This window comes from Anopheles coluzzii, chromosome 3, assembly GCF_943734685.1.
Source record: "Anopheles coluzzii chromosome 3, AcolN3, whole genome shotgun sequence".
NCBI classification, from domain to species: Eukaryota; Metazoa; Arthropoda; class Insecta; order Diptera; family Culicidae; genus Anopheles; species Anopheles coluzzii.
The window spans coordinates 37,963,745-37,988,227 of record NC_064671.1 but is presented as its reverse complement, the minus strand read 5'-3'; the positions used below and the strand labels follow the sequence as shown (position 1 = coordinate 37,988,227).

Below are 24,483 nucleotides of genomic sequence, written 5' to 3'. Positions count from 1 at the left end.
GGATTATTGGAAAATGATCATACATGTTTGCGTGATATGTTTGAGAGGGCGGTTGGATTTTACTTAAAAAACGTTGGCACACAACTGTCGTGATATGGAGTGGAACAAATTATGCGGCATTCATGGTAATTTGAGGCAGTTCCAGTGAGATTTGGCTACTAGCAAGCACCTCATCCTCATCAGCGCTCAGCACAAGAGCGCTCCGCTTCAATTGGACTACCTAGGTAAAATTGTGAGCGACCATGCGCCTCCATGGCGTATTTTATGGGTCTTTTTCTTGGTTTAAGTATTCGCCACTCACCGTCATACGAAATAAAAGTGGTCAGCGTACGTTTTTTTTCTAATTAAAACACTTCTCCTATACAAGGTTTTCTCTCTTCCATATACTCTATTACATTTACGTTAACATCAATGTTTTTAGTTGTTTGTCTTGTTTTTTTTTTTGTTTCTATTACACACTCTTTTAGTTTTTTTTTAATTAAATGCAACTCTCGGCATGTTTGGTAAGCATTTTACGAAGACTTTGATATAACGTTTAATGTTCATTCCATGTTTAAAATGCAAATTGAACAGAAAAACTTAACAGGCATCTTAACGGTCAGTACCGAACACGAACAATTCTCGGCGATGTTCACAGCTTACATTTCCTCTATTTCTCTCCCAGGGGTTTTGTTTTTTTCCAGATGTGAAGTGTTACAAAAGTTGCTGCAAATTCTAGGTCACTTGAAGGTTCAAATTGTTTTCAAGTATTGTTGCTTTTTCTGGTTACCATTTAACGTTTGATGTTTTGTAACGTTTTGTACCTCGGCTGGTACAGAAGAAAGCAGTTCCATTGCGCTGTTAAGTGTGCTTCCGTGCTTTGACACACTCCGATTGGACACATGCACCATAACGAGCAGGTTGTTCACGTTAATTAACGAATGAAATGACTTTGCAACATTACACAAAAACAAGACAGGAGAGTTTTTCATTTCACTAACAGTTAACTAGTTTCGGTACTCTTGTCTTTTTGTTTTCTTTTAACACGAAATTCTTGTCTTTACTTTGTGATAACAAGCATGTTTGGCCTTTGTGCACTATGTTGGAAGGTATACAAAATAAACGACAACTGTTTTGTTCTTTTGTTGAATTTATCTAGTGAGTTTTAATCTTCATGAATTTTAATAACACAAGAAAAGTAATTTAATTAGTAATTCGTTTCAAGTAATTTAACATAAACATTTTTTTTAACAAATTGGGTCTTCCCATCAATTGATGCGCTGCAATGAACCTATAAAAGACGGAATAAATTATCTAAAAAAATATCATATATTTATATTATGGAATAGAAATATTAAAAAAAAACTAATATTTCTGATAATTTGAAAGTTTACATAAAATCTTTTAGTTTGGTCACAATTATTCGAAGTTTACTTATTATTTTTGTAACTTATTCTTAGTTTAATTTTCAGTTTCCAAAATATTTTTTAAAGTTTGATATTGTTATTTTTCTCGCATATTTTCATTTCACATTCAAATTAATATTTTTCGTTATTTCATAAAAAAACTAATGAGTAATACATTATTTTCTTGTAAATAATGCTTTTACCTAAAATAATTGTTTAACGCATGAAACAAGATTTTAAATTTGTGCAAAGATGCTATAGAAAAATATTTTTATTGTTCATCATTGATTGTGTGCATGTCTATGGTTTTTTTTTCAATTAGGGAGAATTGTATCCACCAGGAACGGCTACACCAGGGAACGTAAATTATACACATTAAAAATTTGATATAAGCTGTCAAAAATGCTGGACAAATAACAAATCTGTCTATAAAATTTGGGATTAAAACAATGTACGGCAATGTGACAGAAAATAAATACGAAAATGTGTCCTTATTTGAAGTATTTCTTCGAGTCTACAAAAACTATCCTGTCGAGAGGATATATGAACTTTTTAAAGCATTAGCTACATATTTTCGGACTGTTGTTATGCTCATTACATACGTTTTAAAAATTCTTTAAAATATGTTGTACTCATGTGTTCCAAAAACACATACTTTTTCAAGAATATTTAGACTTTCAGTAAAAATCTCAAAATAGTGTACTGAGCTTTGATCAATGATCTGTGATTCATGGCATGTGTTTTCCGTGCGAAAAGTTGTGGTTCAATGAAATTCCGTCACCTTTTTCAAAGCACCAAATTGTATAAATTTGCATGTAGGTACTATCGGAAAATGTCAAATATTGCAATGTTTACAATTTTTGCATTTATTTAATGACACATGTTGTCCCTAACAAAAGACCATAGCAGCGCATAATATGAAGTGTTAAATTAATTGTTATATTACTATATACTATAAACTAAACTTAAGTTATATTGAAGAATTTGTTCTGTAATTTAAAGGGAACCAATCAATGTTTGTGTTTAAGGATTTTCACATTATTCTTTTATTGTTCACATTCACAAAGTAAACAACTTAACATACCGAAAAAAATAATAATTTAGCATTGTTTTTGTCGGAAAGGAAGACTACCAACTCTGTCTCTAACTCTGTCGTTCATTGATCAATTTAGCTAGACATGTTTTTAGGTGCATCTTTTTAATAACGATTCTAGATTTCATCAATGCAACCTGTTGCATGGTAAAGAGATACAACTCAAAGGCGCAAGCATCTTCTAAAAACACACAAAAAACAACACCCTCCTGGAAGCAGTCGCTCTCCGCCTTCACAAAAACACTTCCATCAGCCAGAATCGCCGTGTGCGCCGTGCCTTTACGCAAGCATCATTCTTGAGAAAACTTCCACTGCCCGCGATGGCATGCCGGATGGCTGTGGTCTGTGGTCGCAGCAAAACTAAACGCAACTCTCGGGGACGCGCGTCGTCATTAGCATATTTTTGATGGTATGTACATTGATGTCATAATCGTTAGGATTAACTCCGGTGCCGGTGCTGCCGGCGGTCCCGTTCGGCAGCAGGCTTGATTGATGATGGTTACCGACGAGCGTTTGGCCACTGCCCGCACTGCTGTACATTAGCGGGCCGCCAACACCGACCCCGTCCAAGCCGCCACTGTCGAGGGGATGTGACCCGGCCGGGCTGAGGTAGGCACCCGCCAGCGTAGTGCCGGTCGTACCCGGTGCGGTGGGACCACCGCCACCACCCGTCAATAGTCCGCTGGGCGTGTAGTATGGACCTAATTTAATACTATCACCCGGTTGATTAACATTCGGGTGTAATTGATTCGTCGTCACCGTCGCCGTCGCTGTCGGTCCTAATGTCCCTGCCGCGGACGGTAACAGAAGCTCCGATGGTCGTATGTCATGGTTTGGATATCTGTCGTACTGTGACATGAGCGGGCGGGAGAAAGAGAAATAGAGAGAAAGAGACAGAGAGAGAGAGAGAAAGCGACAGAGAGAGAAAGAGAGAGAGAAAGAGAGGAAAAGTGGACGATTATTTAATTGATTTTTGATCTGGTAATTAATTTTCTGTTACGACAATAACATCGCAACAGTGGGTGCGAGTGGTTTGGAAATCTGTGCACTCGGGGGAATTTTCCTCGGGAAGATCCGCAAACGAACGAAGGATTTATTGCCGTAATGCTTTACAGCAGTTTATTCTGTACGTCTTGATGTTGAATGAGTTTTTGGTAACATAATGCTTTAAACGAACAAAAATAGTTTCAAAATGGACCAGACAGCAATTAGTAGTGAAAGCCTTTTTTCCTGTCTAGTAGTTGACGTCTCTCAACACAATACAAGAAACAGTGCCTTGCCGAGATCGTAATCATGGAGAGTACAAAAAACACACAACCTTTGACTAAGCAACAGCATCCTTTCGACCGACAAGCTGTTAACAAGCCGCATTAAGAATTGCGGAGAAAGGGGGTTGAAAGCGTGTCCAGCGTACAACGAGTGAGCCGAGAACATGAAAAGATAATTGACACCCGGCGACATCATCAGTCAGTGTGCAGTCCGGCCACCCGCCCGGAAGCACAGTCGAGTGGGCAAAGGTGCCAAAAAAGCACCCAAATGAACAGCCTCATTGGCGTTACGAGGGCGATCTTTTTTGTTGTGGTTATTGTAAAGAAATGAGAGGAACACATTTCTGACACGATACGATTTATCCTGTGCAAAAAAGCGTAAGCATAACAAGGGCGCCGGCTCTGGTTCGTTCGTTGATGAGGGTTGTTGTTCTGTCTAGAATGGAGTGTGTTGGTTTCTCTCGATGATTTGGGCAATTGAACAACTTCTCTTGTGCTGTTTATAGTTGTTTTTCTTTTACAGATTTCACAACAACAACAACAACATCGACGACGACAAGGCCGACGACAACGTCGTCCAGCCTATTTTACCACTTCCCGGCCGCTCTAAGGTGGCTTTACACCCGTGCGATGCTTCGGTCGTGTACGGTGTAGGTTTACGTTGTTATCGACAAAGACTACGCTACGTTCTGGGGTGTTCTGGTGTGGCCAATGTTTGCATCGTGCAGCAGCTTGCCGATACGTACTCGTATATATATATATTGCCCAATGGTTGAAGTGGAAAGAAATATTTGAGCCCCGGATCGATTGTCTGCGAACATTGTCGTCTGTGTCTTGTGCGTGCGGGGTACGGTGCCAAAGGAAACGAATTTCAGCAATGTATTATTAATACGTGAAATCGAGCCAGCATGCAAAAGGCTCTTTTATCGGTTTGTCAGCAAGTTAGTGGCAACGCATCAGCACGTTCCAGGCGGGTTCCAGACGGTGGCATGAGGACATATATTGTGCTTTGCAAGAATGAAGCTTTAAAATGTTCCTCGTGCAAGGGAGTGCTTACGACGATGGCTTATTGTTTGACACTGCATTTGCTATGAGAAAATGTTTGGTAGCAGAGTACCAGAGTCTTCGTTGCTTCGTTGCTGCAAATATTGATTCAAATATTGATAAGCAAACGGAATGAATTGATTGAAAATGAGGTGCAGGGGATGTACGGGCGAATGCTTTCAGTGCTGTGGATGTCTTTTATTCTGATACTTTCTGTGGCTATGAGTGTATGTGACGAGCTGGTGGTGATACACATTGAGACAAGCTGTTCATGAGGCTCGAGCTTGGTATTATCGATTGGTAGGGAATTAAATGACACGAAGTAATGAAGGGGCTTAGCACATTCAATATTTGAATCTTCTACCAGCCTAAAAATGATTCAAAAATGACAACAGATTCGTAGACTGCATTGTTGTATTATAATAGAGAGTAATATCATAAAATATAATTAGTTTGCATACATTTGATAGGTTGTCTTACCGACCTATTTAAAAGTTAAACTGTATGGTGGCATATGCAGATCATATTGACAACATTGATCTGTGACAAATCTGTGTCTCGTTTATAGTTGAGACTTACCCAGCAGGCGGTTGATAACCTCGGAATACAGAAAGGAGACCAAACTGATTGTGGTACCACGAGAGATCCAAACAATAAATCCAAACGTAGGGGCATATGGGGGTTACGTGCGGATAGATGAACGCACTTTACAAGTCGATTTCATCAGTACCGGCACTAAGGTCTGCACTGGTCACAGCATGGCTGCTAATTTCTGCATAAGGATGGCGGCTGCTAAGTGATCTTTATATAGATTCAGGAAGCAGTTCACCTCAAAGAGCCTGTCACGACGGGCAAAGCTGAGACTATATAGTAACTTTATAGTTCCCCTCTTTGAGATGGACACTGTCTATATCAGACAGTTAAAGCCTTCTTAGCTGCGTTGGAGATTAATCTACAACGTCGAACTTTAAGAGCTATTAGACAATCGCACCGACGTGCGGTACATCAAGATCTGCAGGAGACGGTGTGATGACTTTGTTACACGCATGGAACCGGATCCGCCCGTTAAGTCTCTTTAATCCGTCCACAAGCAGTAACTGATTAATACGAAGCCTCAAGCGGTCTCTCAAGTGTAGACGCTAAATAAGTGTTGGGCGCGATTCCTAGAATTCGCGAAGAGAAGCGCCCGCTTAGTTTGCGTAGAACTTGATTCGCATCTGCCTACAAGGACCGTGGGCAGCATTTAAACAAGATTTTTTGTATACATGATTCATGTATTTAACATGCCTATAAAAATGAAAAGGTTATTTGGGCCGGTCTCATAGTAAGTCGTCAACTCGCACGACTTAACAATATGCCCGTCATCTGTTTAAGCCCCAAATGGACCGTGCCTCATGCGTAAGACTGACTATCTTGTATGTCAGACTATGGTAATCAATAAGTCACTGAAAGCTAAGCCCATTAGTGGTACAGGCAGGCCTTAACCGTCAACGGTTGTTGTGCCAAAGAAGAAGAGTATTTATTATCTAACTGAAGTTGTAAAGCAGGTCGAATGCTCTGTTCAATATCAATTCATGCTACCATATCACGTTATCAAGATAGAGAATTACATTTGGAAATGTATACTCCTTAACCAAATCCAATAATTGGGTTTTAGTGAGCCAATTATAATAAACTTGCCTCTAAATAAAACTTTTTTTGATGAACTATAAGAAACTACATTTGATTTTTTTAAAATATGGGTGTGACAATTTAATCCTAAATAATAAATATTTTAACCCTTTATTAGCATTACCATTGAAGAACCTCCTACGTAGCATCGCGATCATATCAAACAAGTAAGTTGGATTTTAAAACTACTACCGACACTTACAGGTCGATTAAAAAGAAGTACGAATGAACACCATTAACCACACTGGATCGTTAGCCGTAAGGTAAAACTTTGTATAAAGCATCACATTCAGGGGAAAATACAATGTAACTCAGCGCGAAAAGCTTTTCCGCAGCATACTTACAAAGATCCCGTTTGGCCACTTGGAGGAGTTGAAGCTAACACTTTCTGAATCGTTCGACACTGCTGCAGCGGGTACACGGGGTTGTGGAAGCGATTCCGGAGGAAAAAAATATAAAAGAAAGAGAGAGAAAAAAAAGAGCTGATGAGAAAAACCCATTCCAAAAAGCAAGCCATCAAACAACCATACTATTCCGTTACTACAATCGCTGCAGCTTGATTGAAATAAATTTGTTTTAATCGGGCCTTACCGAACTGGGCGGGTATTACGTCGGGGTCCCGCTCGTCCTCCATCCCGTCCGGTGCGCCCAGCTTTTCGTCCCGCGATCGTCCATCGACGATCAGTCCGCATCCGGTTCCGGTTCCGCCGTAGCCACCGACGCCGCCGACGCCACCGCCACTGTTGCCCTGCTGCCAGCGGGGGCTTTGTTTGGCGGATTTCTGATGTTGGTACGCCGTTGTTAGACGTGATGAAATATTATGCAATTCACCCAGCGCGCACACACACAAAGGATTGTGTTATCCATGGGACCGGAAAGGAAGAGAAAAATAGCCGTTGTACAAGAAAAATCGCATTTAAACAGTGCAGCGGTGTAACAACAATTGGACTGAGGCGAAAGAAGCAAAATTCCCTCCGTTATTCTCGTGAAACAAGACTCAAGGCGGAAAAAGGGGCAAACAAAAAAGCACTATAGCCAAACGAACGAGTGGAAAAGATTGCAGTCAATTTTCCAACAGATTACCACAGCCAAACAATCAGCTAATTAATCTTATTGAAGAGAAGTTTTCACTGCACAGGTTTAGGAAGCGGGTTGAACCGGGAGAGCCATCACACAGTTGTGCTGTGGGAAAATGAAAAATGGGTAATTAATAGTGCAGGAACCGGATAGAATGGCTTTTTGACTATTTTTAGTGTTTTGCTGGCTAATTAAAAATTTCATCAGGCTATGCATAACGACTAGTTGAGTACTTTCAAGATCAATGAGCTAGAAAACTGTTTAAGTCATTGCACTACAGTAACTTCAAACTAATTGATTTGTTTAAAAATATTTTGGTCTTTAAGTATTTATTTATGTAAATATATTTAATATTTAAAAAGGATACGTCAACTTGTATTTTTATCATGTATCATTTAATTCAGGATGAATTGATAGAGTTATGTTGTTAGAACTCTACCATTTTGATGTATCATCAGTCGAACTAATGTGCATATTCTCAGCACCTCACACAAAATATCACTTTGATCCAGAATATTTTATTTTTCCGAGGAGCTCTGTTTCAATTTTATTTATTTCTGTTATTTCAATTTTAAGAAAAAGTTAAGGAAAAACCATTCTAATTAAAGTGCATAATTATCATGCTCTAACAGAAGTAATTTTTTAGAAGTGATTACGGTGCAATTACGTGAGTCGCTTCTTCTATCAATCGTTCGATCTTTCCCGCTATCCAAATCGAACCAATACATACAAACCAAAAACTTTCAAATATACGCAGAGTCCAATAAAAACGCAATTACGTGAAACGCAGGTAAAATATTTTATTTACATGGACTGTGGGTAACTATAATACACATTCTTAAACATCCCTAATAAACAGAATTGATTTTGTGGTACCAAGTAAACAGTTGACTATACCGATGCATTTAGTAGAACTACGAAAATTGAGCAGCGTTATCAGGGGTTCTGATAATTTTGGCTCTCTTTTTGAACACTCTCGTACAGGGAGTGATACTTTTGGTGTGCTGCTGATAAAGCTGTAGCTTTTCTTAATATTGTAAGACGCATTTTTGAACTATGAAATCATGGAATTATCTATATGGAAATGGAATTCCTTATGAAATTTGCTATAAAAGCACGGGTACATTCGTATATCTAGTGTAATTTCGATTTTCACTAGCGTATCCAAATACTGAGCCGCTTCACAAAATACGCTATTTTTCCTTTTTTAAATAAAACTTTTAAATGACTTTTTTTGTAAATGATAGATTGATATATTGTGCACGTTTGTCAGACATTTTCACGTCAAAATAAAATAAAAAAAAACCCTTAATTTTAAGATCTGGCACGATCAATTCCTCGATGTCCAAAAAAACAGCTTTATCACTGAAGCGCCAAATGTGTCTATTCCCATGTGATGGAGTCCAAAAAGTGTGCGGTTGAGAAAGCCGATAAAAATAATCTTCAACTAGTATAGACAGTGCTGCGATAATTCAATTCAATTCGTTTCTTTAAAAACCTGTCTTAAACATGTTTTATACTCACTAGCTGCCCTAAACTATACTAGCACATTCTATCGAATGTAAGCAACGTGATCACAAGTGAGAAAAGGATCTTAAATTGGATCTTAAGCGGGGACGGAAAACTGAGAGGAATATGTCAAAATAAAAAAAGTCACACGAAGAATTAAACGAAGACAAAGTATTTGACGCATACGGAGAGATCGGTTGGGCACATTAATAGGGATAAAGCCGAATAACGTAGCTGCACCTATTTGATTACACAGGAGGGAGGCAACTACTAAGGATTGGGTGTGTTTGCGGTGGATTGCGAAGGAGTAAAGAGCTAGTAATCGCAACGTGGACTCATAGTCGGGCAAGGATGCATAACGCTCACCAACCAATCTACTAACAGCAAATCTGGTTAATGCTCTCTGAACCGGCTCGATACGGTCCATTTGCATCAGTGTAATCAGAGGTCCAGATTACTGTGCAAAACTCCAGTATTCAGTAGCTCGAAAATGGTAAGAAATTTTATCATGATTGTTAATTTTAATTTATTGTTCACGGATATTCACAGTATATATTCACGGATGTTCAGGTCTATCATATGTGTCAATCGAATTTGAGATCTCATTTAAAACAATTATTAGGCAGGTGAAGGTATTTTTTCTTTCTAAACCATGCCATTCAGAATGTAGTAACAAGATACCAGACATATAATACAATGGCCGGATCATCTATTAAAACGGTGCATAACAGTTATATATATAACCTCAAAGCATCGCTACGTTGACAACCTATCCTTAACAGTTTTCTTGCTTGACAAGATTCCATTTATCGCTGAACTGTTGAAATGCTCGAATTGCATTCTGAAATAATTAATAACAAGAAACAGGCCAAGTTTTCACAGCTCAAAGCCTACAACCACTTTGTGACCTTTCCACTTTTCCTTAGAACTATCCCAAAATAAAACACCACCTTTCATCAATTAATGCACCGTACAAGGAGGGTACGTGTAGGCTCAAATCAATTTCACTCTCATTATTTATTCGTTCCTTTTCCGAAGGCACGCAAAGCAGGGCGAAATAAAAAAAAACACACACATTTAAATTGCCATTTTGCGCTCGTTTTAAAGCTCTCGCAAAGTCAAGAAGTTTTGACATCTTGTCTTGCACGGTTTCTGTGTTTCTGCCGCTTTTGTTTCGTCACTTAGCTGACAAGGTGACTGGGGTGCTCGATGTGGGGTCTGGCGCTGCTCATCCCCAGCCAGGCAAGTGGGCAAGGCGGCGAACGAACACAAGACGTACTTTCTATTGTTTAATGAACGAAACATCATTCAATTATAATGGGGCGCAAAGCGTGAATTACCGCCTGCCCACCCACCCCAAAAACAAAGTGGTTTTACGCCGGCTGCGGGTGGCAGCGGTTGGGTGAGTGTCAAAGTGAACGCTCCGGGCGGGTGGACACTTTTTATCCAACGCCCTCCTTCCTGGCCACTGACACCACACTGATTATCGCGGCGTACAATAATAGATCCAGCCAGTACATGTCCTTCGAGCGAGTAATAAAATGGAAATAAAACATCGAACTGAAGCGGCCGGCCAGAGTAAGCATTTTTCATTGCTGTGGAAGTTGGAAAGCACTGAAACCTGTTTTTTTTTTTTGTTATACGAGATTTTTCTACTTGCTCTTCCATTTTTGCACATACCCGTCCCCGTTCGTGTATTTTGTGGCAGGGACAGGTTTGCGTGAAACAGAATTGCCCTCCGGGTAGCAGGAAAGTGAAAAACGAAGATTTAATTACGCTCGGAACAAGACGCAGGAAGGCGAATTTTTTTCTTTATTCCCGCACTCGCTTCCACATTCATGCGACACACTGGCAGGGGTGGCAAACAATGGTGGAGGAATTTTGAGCTTTTGTTGCGTGCTCTCTCTCTCTCTGTCGCTCTCTCCCACAATTTAACCATAATATAAAAAAGGCAGTTAGCACCAGCAGTGAATGCCAGCAAGTCCTTCCGGTTTGTTGTTTTCGGCTTACGATTGCTGTTCTTTAAAAACGGGGCGGACGGGTCGGGACAGGAATGGAGGAACAGAAATTTCAGCAAACCATAATCTGGTTGGTGCAAAGCGGTAGAGTCTGTGTAGATAACGGCGGAAAGCAGAAGTAAAAAAAATTCCAGGAAAAAACTAACAGTGCAAAATTTACGACGAAGAAAACAAAACCAAAGAATCACACTGTACTGTAAAAGACAGAGCCCGGGTTCGTGAGAGAGTGATAAGGAAGAGGAAAGGTTTTTTACTAGCTCGCTGTTCCGTTCCGATGGAGCCGCCCGGTGGCTGTGCCGAAAACGGTTGGCGTTTGCTGGCGCTCCTGCTGGTGCTAATGGCTAGCGAAACAATGCCGAAATGGCTAAATTACGACAGCGTACGGCACGACGCGAACGCTTTGACGGCGGATTTTAATTGCATTTAATCTAATTTTCACCCCAACACCTTGCAGCAGCGGAAGGTAGTTGCGGCGATGGTATGGGAGGATTGCTCGTTCCACACTGGATAATGCTGCTGCTGCAACGCGCATCGTTTCGTCAGGATTTTCGTACGCCCGTTTAGCTCGGGGCTTGATTTGCGAAGGGGTAAGAAGGCGTGCACGGTTCCCTCCCGGCGCCAGCAGGTTCGGAGAAAGTTTACCGTCCCCCGCCCGAAACAACACGCTGCTGGGTTTTATGCGGGGTGGCGGCAAGAAACTACTGTTTCCGGATGCAGCTGCCCTAGCTGGCTGGTAAACAGTTGCAGTAACGGGTGCACGCGCGACCCACCCGGAGGTGCATTGTATAGAAAGATGAAAAATGGTTTCTCATCCAATTAAGAGCGAACAACGGTTCTCCAGCGGTTCGTTACAAACTCGTGCACCGTACTCGTCTGACGGTCAGAAAGGAGAAAAGAAAGGAGAAAACATGAAAACACCATCACTAATACTCGATCGTTCGCAATGTTCTTGGTTGCTGGTGGAAACGGGGGTCGGGCAACGGCAGCTTTCTTCTTCTGCAGCTGCCCACATTAAACAGCTAAGCAGTCGGAAACAAGCAAGCATGTTTCCATTGTGGGGGTTTTATTTTGCTTTTATTTCTGCTCCGCGGTACAACAACAACATTGAGCGGGAGAAAAAAGCAACGCCAAAACACAAAAACTCCCCGGATATGCAATGTGGCACCGGGAATGAATGATCCGCCGATCCGGAAAGGTGCAATAATGGGAAACGATTCGCGCGTTCCTCCCACCGTGCGGGCCAATTGCCATTCAACGTGAGTGCATTATCTCGTGCCGCCGGTGCAGCTAACGAACTGTGGATGCAGCTGTGCTGTGGCAGCAAAACACTTGCCGCTGCCTCACACACACCGCCCCTGTTCCCTTGTGTTGTACGGGAAGGGAGCTTAGGAGTTGTACGGGGCGCCGGTTCGTAGTCATTATTCGCGATGGGCGAATGGGCGCTTTATCGTTCAGATCGTTACATTCGATTGAGCGTTTAGCTGGAAGAATGTAAAGCGAGCTCTTGGAGCAGTTTAAATGTGCTGTATTAATTGGAATGGTGCTTTTTTCTGAAACCAAGTGAATCGGTTTCCTGCACAAAAGTAATAGATTGTTTAGTGGCTAGATTATAGAGCATATTTTTGCTCTTTAAATAGTTATGACTTTTCGAAAGTTTTTATGAGTGTAAGATTGCAATGTTTTTTTATTTCAATTGCCAGCTTTTCGAATTTTGATACAAGAACCGACATATCAAGAGGAACGGCTTTGCGTAAGCACACAAAAGTTTCGCGTTATATTTCAATAAAGCAGCTTTAAGTTAAACATATAAAAAGCAGTAGGGGGTTTGCGCGATCATAATTGGTTTATGAAGAGATGAGAGTTTATGTTTAAGCTCATATCGCTGGGACATTTTGAAAGATTTTTTATTATTTATCACGTTTGCAATTATTTCATTAATAGACTCCGTGCAGCACAGCATCTTTTCCTTGGAGGTATATTAACAGAGAACATTGCCTGCTGTTCAATACTCCAACTCCAAAATAATCAGATTTTTTCTGATCAATGGAAAAAAAATAATAATAAAAGACAAATAAAGTGAAATTAGAAGTTCAGTTTACAGGCAGTCCTCGAGATACACGGTTAATGAAAACGAAAACGACCGCAAAAAACCGCGTATCTCGAATTTCCGCGTATGTCGAATCTCGTGATTTCCAGCTAAAACATCAATAATTTTCGTGTAATTTTGCAATTAGGGGATGCTTCTTGCCACTTAATTAATTATTTGACATGATTCTGACTAAATTTAACAGTTTTAATTCTTTTGAAATGGTTTTAAACAGTCCACCAAAAGGGAGATTATTTGACATTTTACAATTGATATGTCAAATCATTACAATTTGCTCAAAGAAGTGTCAAATTTAGAACACCGTACATCTCCAAATCCGCGTATAAGAGGTACCGTGTATCTCGGGGACTACCTGTATATTGATCACCTAATCAACTACTCGGTTAGAAGGAATATAGGGGATACTTTCACATCACTATTTCGCAATTTGAAAGGTAACATTCTCATCGAGATTCCAAAGCTTCTACTCAAAAGTATAAAAGCTTCAAGTATAATAAAGTAATGCAATGAGTCAACAATCATTAAGTATCGTGCGCCTGTATATATTCTTAGGATATTTTTTCTGTGGCTTTCGGTCAAATAAGTCAGATTAAAAAAAAAACATTATCATGTAAGGTCTAGCGTTTATCGAAACATATCTGTGTAATTTTGTTTTCCTCACTCTTAAAGAGTGAGTGTTAGTTTTTAGTTGATAAATTTTTCATCACAATCATGGCTGCTTTACCTTCTAGCCGTGATGACCAAAAAATTCAACAAATTCGTTCAGAAGCGTGCGCAATCAAAGAACGCCACACCGAAAAACCTAGTGACTGTCTAGGCAGCTAACCGGTCTAAAATCAAACCGGCGGCGTCTTATCGAGAATTTCTGGACCATCATGATGCAAAAGCTCTTCTTCTTCTTTGGCTCAACAACAACCGATGTCGGTTAAGGCCTGCTTGTACCTGCTTGTGTGTTGGCTTTCAGTGACTTTACTGGTTACCCCCCATAGCAGGATGGTCAGTTCTCCTACGTATGACGGGACTTGGCTATACATTTGGGGCTTGAACCCATGACGGGCATATTGTTAAGTTGTACAAGTTGACGACTGTAACACGAGACCGAGTAAAGCTCTACTCCTACAATTTTGTCACTAAATCTGGGTGATGATAAAAATCGAAGATAGAATTTTAAACATGCCTACACGCATGTCTTTGTCTGTCATGGCAAAAATTCTGGATAACAGACGGAAGGTTGTGTGCTAGGTTTTAGATTATAATCAAGGAAAGGGGGGAAAGGGATTATGAACAGTTGTTATCTGTATTAGTTTTATTTCTGTAGCCAGTTGGAATAAAAGTAATTCGTTTTAAATGAAAACGTTAGTAATATATGTTAAAATAAATTTCCAAAAAACAGTACGACCAAAAATCCAAAACTAAATCTGATTGTCCTTGTGTCTTGGTTCATTATTATATATTATTTGATCTATTGCACCCTGATTGAGAGGGTGTCTGATTGAACAGCAATCGTCGAGCAAAATCATCAGCTGGTTTACGTTATCATCGATAATAAAAACCATTTCATATGGAATGAAAATGTTTGAGGCTTATTGAAACAAAGGCAAACAGCGAACAGCAAATCAATGAATTTCTCTCGCTTCTTTAGCATATCAAGCAAAGTCGATCAAATATACATTTCGGGCGTCAGTGCATGGTTTCAATCAGTATCAGTCCAGGCGGGTTGATTGAAAGATACGTCACCAACGCGATATCTAACGCATCCGATCGAACCGTTTGCGTATTTAGTGCTGTTGTTGTGATGTCTTTCCCATTGTTGCCCTCTTGCGCATAGAACAAGAAAGGAAAAGAGAAATCATTTCATGTTGCTACCCTTAATGCGACGTCGATGACGAAAGAAGATTTCTTGAGCGAGTATGTGTGTCAAGATAAAGGAACAAACAACGTAAAACAGCCTTTACCCTTTTGAAGCAGTTACACTACATGGCCCCGACAGTACGGCCAGAAGCCAGGTAGCAACACAATCACTCAGCGCTGTCCTTTGTTTGTATCGGGTTTCATGTTATTCCGACTTCTTTCATACACCTTCTAGCACACGGGAGCGGTTGGAAGATGTGAAAAACAAGATAGGAAATGACACAATCACACGAATTTAGCGCCTTGTGCCGAGGCGGTGACGGGAGTTCTTGGCCCGGCAGACAAAGCGGGCGGGAAAGATGAGCGACAAACCAGCAGTTCCAGTTTCCGCTTGGTTCCAGAAGCAGAGAAGGCAAAAAATGAATCGCAAAATCACTGTTTGATGTTTTACATACGATCCCATTGTACGTGAGCGTTGTGCAGCGTAACGGAAAACGAGCAAATATGTGTTATTTTTTCCCTCTAGAGCTGGGATGGATTGATATGTTCCGGGGAGGAGAAAGGCATCTAATTGAAGTGTGAGGTTTGATCGGGTAAATCCTTGTTACTTGAGTTTCTTAAGATTTTGTTAAATATTCTGTCAAAAGTACCAAACAATGAAACTAAGCAAATGTTTGATTGAGACCCCGTCTATTATTTTAATGCAAAAATATATTTTCTTAAGCTTTTAAGACAAACTTCAATTGAAAAACAAACAAACAAACTGTTCTTCTAACTATTCAATCCTGTTTGCAACACATGATAACGTTGAAGTAAAGCAAAATAGGTGTAAAAATGGGTTTCGATCTTCTCATTCCTACTGGGCGAGACATTTCCTCGCATACCTTCTTTCAGCTGAATTCATTTGCTTGGCTGTGGTGCTGGTTGTATCTGTGTATGATTCAATCGGATGCCAAAATTTCCCACCAGCAACAAAAAAAAAGATCCCTGGGTCCCTCGAAGGGTAATGTATATAGCCTTACCCGTGAAATGTTACTCGCACTTACCTTGGCTAGCGTATCCTGTTTGTTGTTACCTTGCTTTGAATTACTAACTAAGTCATTACTAACGTTCGTGATGGTGGTGCTGGTGGCAGTCGCTTTGATGTAGTACACTCGCACGAAGATAACGAAACATAGCACCAGCAGCGTCAGCAACACGCCGAAAAGGATCGGCGAGATACTATCAAGCGAGTTGCTCGTTAGCACTGTGCCGCCCGAACGCGTGAAAAGTTGTGGAGAGAAGGGAGAGAAAAAAAGGAAGATAAGTATGAACCACATGACAACCAGCAGGTGAGAAAAGCTCGCTCCTGCAGCGGTAAAAGGGGTAATGGGGCGTATACCTCCTGCACGGTTTTCGACAGCACTCTCGAGATAGAAGTCCTTCACCACTATGCCTTGGCTGCGGCCCTTCTGATTGACGGCGTAAATGATGGCTTTCAGTGGGTTGTCGTCGCCGATGTCGTCATACGCACCGCCGTAATGAATCAGGTTCTCCAGCGACTCCACCAGAAAGTACGGTTCGTCCGGGTTGGTAACGTTGTACCTGCAGTAAATGGAATTGGAGGAACAAGATGGAGGAAAACGTGAAACGCGTGCGACGCAGAGACAGAGAGAGAGAGGGTTGGTGAAAGGGTAACACCGGAAAGGACCAGACAGCAAGCCACCACCCACCGGATGTATCGGTTGACAGGTGGGTTTCGCGCCAGGGTTTAATGATACTTGGACGATTATCGAGTGCCATCGACTGCGGAGTGCGCACGGTTGTCAGCTAACACCTTCGGTGTGCGGGGTAGGCGCGGCGCTGTGTAATGCCTGTTTGTCAGCGGTCGCGATTGTGCATTGTGCAGTTCATTGTGCGGCGGATGTTTATCGCAGTCACGATTTCGACATTATCTCGCATAATGTCGGTTTAGTAAATAACAGAGGAGGTGTGCAGTTGTGTCAATTTGTTTCGTATTGCTAGTCGCGGGTGTGTAGGTGTTGGTTTGCCAGCTGTCGCGGGTGGATTCGTTATACTGTTGTATTTTATGGTACACTTAAAATGGCAAACAATAAAAATGGGCTACTTTAAGTCGAAGGACAGATAAAAATAAATGTTAAAGTTGTTCTGCAAAGGGTGCTTTTTAACTTTTTGCTGGGTACTGTAATTTGTTTTTGAAAACTGATTATCTATGGCTTTCAAACCTACTGCATGATCGTTATGTCTGAACCTTTTTTGTAGTCCTTGTTAGTATGGTAATATTTTTGTTTTATCTTTAAATTAGTAAAATATTTGGGCATCTGTTCGCCAGTAGAGCTTATGATGAAGCTATTGTAATAGAGTTTTAATCTGTCTACCAAGGTAAACAGTTCATGGTAAAGTTGTTCAAATTTTATAGCAAAAACATGTTTACACATGTAAATAACAAACAATAAAACTTTCACAAACGATTCCAAACATCCAAACACTTTTCAGGGCTAATTGTGCATTTTGTGCTCAAAACTTAGTGTAACTATACATTTCTTTCTCATGAACGTGGCATGGAGTAGTTTTTTTCAGTAATTAATCACTTAAAAACGAATACAATTATGAAATTTGCCTCTTAGCTTTTGTTCTCTTGAGCTGCACATGATTTGTCCTAATTTTGGGCACTGATCTTGTTGAATTCGATAATTGCGCTTTAATTCTATCTTTTTTTATATTCGTCAACTTTTTAAAGCACAAAATTATGAACACACATTATAAAATAGACCGAAAATGCATTCAGACCAATGCATGCACAACAACTATAACCTCAATGTATGCTACGATGAAACTATTGAAGCTTTTTCATCCAGCTGTCAAAACTTTCCCACGCTTATTGATCAAATGTTCTGGACGACTCGACCTCTGTATTATATAGACTTTGGCTAATTACAATGAAATCTCTCTGAACTAAATCTCCAAGAGACCTAAAGCAAAGAGAAAATTAATCAACTTGTTGCTACGGAGTATCAAGAGTAAATCATGGAAACCATGAACAAAAATTGCTTCAAAAGAAAGCCGACAACCAAATGGCATATGAAGCATAGGTTACACGGTCCATGAGATCATCCAACCATGACATTTTTGTGAATTTTTCAAAAACTTGACGTTTCTGTTTTTAAGCAATTATTACCATCGTTGCACTTACTGTTAAATATCCTCAAACATAGGCTTTCAAATGAAACTTTGAATTTTTAATTCCTTTGATATAAAAATTACCTTTGGTTGATTATTTTAATGCTATTAAATAAATGGTCTTCGTGGAAAAAGGCTTTAAAATGCGAATGTAAGGGATACAGGGTTTTCCGAGTCAAATGTCCGAGTCGAATGTAAACATTGTTATTCACCGCGTGCAACATGTTGTTCCACATCAATTTGATATTTCATTTCCATCATAATAATGTTTTATTTCTGCAGCATTATTTTCAGCACGACTCAAGCTGGATTGAGTTTGACAGTTCTTTGTGATGTGTTGAAAATCATAAAACTTATCCTTTACTCCATTTTCAACCAAATACACCATTTGATAGCTGTTGACAAAGATCTTGGAGGTGGTCAATAATCATGTGCACTTTCGAAAGGGTTTCTCTAGCCTACTCAACATCGTAAGCCAACAATTCAATGTCGTAAACTACATTTCAACAATAATAATGGAAAGTCGAATGATCTGTAATTAGTTGCTTTATGTCCGTTCGACAAACATCTAACATTTTAAAATTTACGAATTGGAAATGAAACTTACAATGTTGAGTTGGCTGGATCCTTGCAAACTTAGACACAACAATTAGACAAAAAGTGAACCTTTTCACCTTTTCTCGAAAATTTTGTGCAATGTAGTACCACTATAGGTACAAAAAAAGACATTTTTCTATAGTGATAATAACCACCATTATTATTACAAAATATCAGTAAAAACAGTCCATTGTTAATTTTCCTGTAATGTTTTTGATCCTTCATATTGATTTCTAGGAATCAACCAATTAATTTCATGTTGATATTGTACCAAACAAGTGCTTGATTCATATATCGTGGTTGCAGTCTTTTTAAAATGCTGCTTTTTTTCTCAATAATAAAAATTACAAATTTCCAACTATAGCATTACTCTGAAATCCAATATTATGGGAGCAAGCTTCAGAACTCTGTTCCATTCCTGGTAGCTTTTTTTCCATAGTACTATGTACAACAACAACGACCAACAATGGTTTACCTTCCCGATAAAAGCTTTGGTTTACAAGTGAAAAAAAGGATGCACGTTCATTTGTAATACTTCACCACTCATTGCCATTACCATCCCATAGCTTTGTGCCGTGTAGTTTGTTCCTAGGAACAATCTTTACCCGTCACGGGCGGTATGTTTGCTCTACACAGGGGAGTGCTTTTGAAGAGCTTGTTTGGTGTTGCAGCATCTTGTGGGTTTCACGGTTTTTCATCCCACTGCACCGGTATTTGCAATTTCTCACCCCTTATCACATTGTGCATGGGGGTAATGGTGTAGGGTTTCCTTTTTCCCTTTGAACATTTGTCGGTGGCACGTCAGTTCCGCGCAGCAAAGAGAGACAAACAGCATGAGGTTTGCGATGGAAAACCGGACGAAGGCGAGGGAGGGAGATGATAATGATGGAGTGTTTCCTATTGTTGGCAGCAGGCAAGCAATGCAACACGATGCAGCTGAAACGTTACACCGAAGGTGGAAGTGATTTGTGTTTGCCCACAGTGAACATTCAGATCGGAAGTGACTGTTTCGTACCGAAGCCGCGACACCCCTGCCAGGACTGCAGGGATTGATTGTCAACACATGCACCTACATATATTCAGTTCGAGTAGGTCGAATTGCACTTCAAAACATCTACTCACAGCCACTCCTCGGCAGACAATTCGATTGCACAGGATATTCTCAAGTTGCGTCTCGACAATGTGCAGGCACTTCCGGTAGGACAAAGGTGTGTAGGTACATGTACCATTCGTACTTACCGCACACGGCCCGTCCGGCTGGAAATCACTTCGAGAATGAAAATTTGCGGTAATCCTCCATCGTATCCGGGCAGACACTGCACCTCGACCGAGTGCTGCGTTTGATTGTTTATCGAGCAGTTTTTCACCGCCGATGGCAGCCCTGTGTGTAGCGTTGTAAAAGGTCAAGACGATGAACAATCACGAGCGTGTAAGAATAGAGTCAACATTAGTGAAAATTTCGCTTTTTCCTGTTACGGGTGTGAAGTGTATTGATGTGGCGAATAGAGACTACAAATGGCGACGGTCGGAGCTTACCTGCGAGTACGACTTGAAAGAAACAGGGCCAATCCTGGGTGCCGACCTCATTCTGACCCCAGCACGTGAGCGTCCCGTAGTCCTGATCGCTGACCGGTATGTAGTTAAGCAGACTGATGGAACCATTCTTAACGTAGCGCTCCTTGCCTATCTTGAGCGTTTCGCCCGAATTGTTGAACTTCCAGTTGAACTGCCGTGGGGGTGGATCGGCATGTACCTCGCACGGTATTTGCAGCGATTCGCTACGGAATGCACCGACAATGATGATCCGATCAGTCGCACATACCGGTGCATCTGTGAAGCAATAGGAACCGAAGTGTTAATCAAACGTGATGAAGGTTTTGAACCAGAGAGTGTTATTTGGTTTGTTCCGTTTAATAGGAAGAGCATGCATTGTTAGCTATTAACTAATAGACAATTAAATTACAAAAGTTTAACGGCTTTTTAAGGTTTTTTTTTTAATTTAAACTGTATTTTGAAGGCATTCTTAAAATAACGAAAGAGTTATAATGTTCTTACTTTTAAAATATGATAACATAAATTAACGATGATTTGATGGCATGCATAGTGTTTCTCATGGTTCAAAATTAATTTTATTAATACAATGTTTCTGTTATCATGGTAAGATAGCGCTGTCATGTGCATGTATATTACTGTCTTATAAGCGACCATCCATCAACTACGTAATGCTTGTAGAAGCATCTTTAGATTAATTTCATAGGCGATTTGAGGTGCCTCATGGAAGATAAAATAACTTGCTCAAAATATTCTATTCTATTCCAATTAAGGATCCTTCACTGATTATTTTGATCGATACTAAAGTGGAAGTAGATAAAGAAAATAATTATTTTTTCATAACGTTGTTTATGGATGGCCCCGAAACACCATTATCAAATCGCTAAGTGGTAGTTTTTTTTGGCAACACGTAAGAAACGCTTTTAACAGTTCAAATAGTAATAAGAAATGAATCCTGAATGAAACTTTTTAAATTTTTTTTATGATATTCTAACGTTTGATTGAAAAAAGGTAAAAAATAAAAGTGTCTTATTTTATTATTTTCCGGCTTATTGTTAATCTAAAATCGCGAACATTGATTCGCCATGATACGAGACGATGATTTTATATAATACGTTCAAGATACTTATAGCAGCTTGTGAGCAAAACTATAGCATTTTAACACATATGTACCACAATGCTGGCCAGTCATGCTTTGTTATCCGGCATTCGCATACTTACACTTGACTCGCAGCGCAAGCTGATTGCTAACCGTTTCACCTTCGGCATTGATTGCACTGCACGAGTAATTTCCGGATGAGTTGCGGGTAACCTTCTGCAGCACCAGGCTCTGATTGGACCGTATCACCCGAGCGGTGGCATTGTGAGTAATCATAACACCCTGCAAAAGAAAGCACATTGGAATGTAAAGGTGAACCGCATCCAAGGTAGTGGGAGCGGGGGGGGGCGGGCATTTTTTAAAGAAGAAAGGGTGTGTTGGGTATGCATGTTAAATATCCCGGCCGCTCTTTGCTGATTGATAGTATGCGGGGTGCGATATTTGTCCGAAAGGTATGCGGTTTCCTGTACGATTGTACATCAGACCGGAATCGTGGCCGGTGTGGAGTGAATTGAAACATCTTTTACGACCGTACTACATCCCCCGGGGTTGGGAAGAAATGGTTGCGATCAGTATGGAATTGGCACAACAATACCGCACCGCAAGCAATCCTTCGAAGAGGGTCCTCTCTCGGGGAATGGTTGGAAGTGTGAAAAAAGAAAACCAACTCCAAACTCCCATCTGGGTGGAGACGCCGTTTTCCAAACGATGGTGGTGGTGGGTTGGGAAAAGGGAAAAGGGAATTGACCATAAATAACACTTACGTCGTGTAGCCAGTGTAATTTTCTCCACGGAGGATTCGCTTGGACGTGACACTCGAAGTAAACATCGTCCCCTTCCTTGATGTCATCCGCCGATAGCGTTGAACCGAGCCGCAGCGACACAATCGGTGGATCTGAACTCGCAAGATTAGGAAGATTGAATGCATCGATGGGTTTCGGTGTGCGAGAGAGAGTGATAGAGAGAAAAGAAAAGAGAGAAAGTTCACATTCCGGTTAGCGCCTGATAGTGCTGGTAGCAGGGTGGTTGTGGTTTTTCCTGACCATCAAACGATACGGGGAGGAATCCCGAGCGGGCGACAAGCTGGTACAAATGAAAAATAAAAATCCGGCAACGGACGACCATTCTTCGCTTACAAACGGTCAAACGGTGTTTTGGGCGATCGTGCATGTGCATGTGTGCGGCGTGGTTTTCTTTCTTCTGGAAGCGGTTCCCGATGTCACATTCCCTATTGGCCTCAATTTTGCAACGCTCCTCGGATCTCGGATCACTTTGCTTAACAATAGCGTGACGCAAAAGAGATAAATCATTCGGGCTAATCTTTCCCCTATTCTTTTTTCACGTTCCACAGTCGTCCGGAGCCGGCAAATCGATAAACCAGAATTTCATTGGTTTTGTGTTGCCCCACTGCTGGAACTTGCGAAGGGGGATCTGCTGAAACTGCGACAGGGAAGGCACATACGAGACCCGGGTACGTGCCGGATCGGTGAAAGTTCTTGAGACAGTTTTGCCGGGTCGGATGGCCCTATCTCTCCTTCTCTCTCGGCATTTCCCGAGTGTTGTTCTCGCATCTTGCCGCCCCGCTTCGCAAACCTTGATCCCGCGTATCAGGTTATCTGGGTGGGTAGTATTGATGGCACGGACCGTCGCGCGAAGAGCAGTCGAATATAATGCTATTAACTCGTTAGAGCCGTTTGCTTTCAGTAAGGCGAAAAATTTGTAACTCCATTGTAATCAAGATATTAAGTAGATTAAGGATCTATTTTTCTTTCGAGAAACTGGCCCCGGGGCCGATTCTTGGAGCTGTCAGGGTTTATTGGGATACCGTTTTTTTCCCCGGAATTGTTTTTCCTCCTCAAATAAACAACCAAAATCAAACTTTAAACGAGGATTTACTCGACGTGACAATAAATTCCGAGATAGGAAGAGAGTTTTGCTTACTTTATCATCCAGTGCTCGAAACTCCAATGCTTGGATTCTTAAGGCATTTTTGGTTGTAAAGAAAGATTCTACCGAAAGTATTTTAATTGGAAATTATATAGGATTTTTTATTTTCTAACTAGCATCATATCGATACAGAGTAAACGAATATCCATATAGGGATTGAATAAAATTGAGTTAATTGAATAAAAAATAATAAAAAAATTAAATAAAATCTTGCTTAAATTAAAAAAATATTTAATAAAATACATATCAGAGCTTCTTAATTTTGAAGATAATTCAAATGAATGGTATGCATCAACGGAAGACTAAATGATTCTTCAAAGTTTCTGTAATCGTAGTATCTTTTCCCTTATATTTTTTATTATTTTATCATGTTTGCTTAAATCACCTGATGTTTAAAGTTTATTTGATGTATTAAACTGCTTAAACATTTGTTGGTGTTTTACTGAGCGGCCGCGTGGGCCTCGGCCTAAATGGAGGCTCTGAGCTAAACCTCCACATGTTAGTTCGCTTTTATAAGCGATTGGTTTTTTTTTTTTAATTAATGCACATATAAACGGAAAACTTAATCTTTCTCAAAGTAGTACTTTCTTACAAGAAAGTTTGTGGAACATGTTGAATGTGAATGTGGAACTTCTCATGACAATAAAGCATGAAGAAGCTCCTGATACGATATTTTTTTTTAAGAACTTCGTCGATGGTCTCGACGGCAAGGACGGCAATTTTACACAAGTATAGGATAATGATGGATTTCAGACAAATTTTTATGTATCTGCCAAACAGGAAATCACACAAACTTCGTGCAGTGGCTTTCACCTTTCACACTTGACTTTCACCACTCACTCAAATTAATTGCAAAATCTTCTTTACAAATACAAAATTACAAATGAGTAAAATTTGTTTTTTTTTGTTACGCTTTCCAAATATGCCTTTTGGGCGTACTAGACCAATTGTAAGGTTGTTACAGTGGTCAAATTTATCAAGGTCAGTGCAACTTATTCAAGGTATGGCAACCAGGTTAATGAACATTGGAAGGCCTGGAGTGTTAATAACGACAGTTTATCATTTCATTGTTTGATTAATTTTCAT

General features: G+C 40.3%; 2 protein-coding genes across 6 annotated transcripts in view; both read right to left on the bottom strand.

The window, feature by feature from the left end:
- Positions 1–24,483, bottom strand: part of LOC120957747 (uncharacterized) — a 457,854-nt gene that overhangs the window by 243,400 nt on the left and 189,971 nt on the right. The window lies entirely within an intron of this gene.
- The window catches only part of LOC120957032 (neural cell adhesion molecule 1-like), a 200,624-nt gene continuing 178,492 nt past the window's right edge, over positions 2,352–24,483 (bottom strand). For 4 of the 5 annotated variants that reach the window (XM_049608386.1, XM_040378953.2, XM_049608385.1 and 1 more), the window contains exons 11-19: positions 22,215–22,345; positions 21,573–21,732; positions 20,337–20,630; positions 20,040–20,181; positions 16,405–16,607; positions 16,070–16,269; positions 7,053–7,242; positions 6,806–6,867; positions 2,352–3,327 (exon numbers count right to left, since the gene is read on the bottom strand). In XM_049608386.1, the coding sequence (XP_049464343.1) occupies positions 2,839–3,327; positions 6,806–6,867; positions 7,053–7,242; positions 16,070–16,269; positions 16,405–16,607; positions 20,040–20,181; positions 20,337–20,630; positions 21,573–21,732; positions 22,215–22,345 (1,871 nt within the window). In that variant the 3' untranslated portion in view covers positions 2,352–2,838. The remainder of the gene's footprint in view (positions 3,328–6,805; positions 6,868–7,052; positions 7,243–16,069; positions 16,270–16,404; positions 16,608–20,039; positions 20,182–20,336; positions 20,631–21,572; positions 21,733–22,214; positions 22,346–24,483) is intronic. The other variant, XM_040378954.2, reaches the window with a different exon arrangement.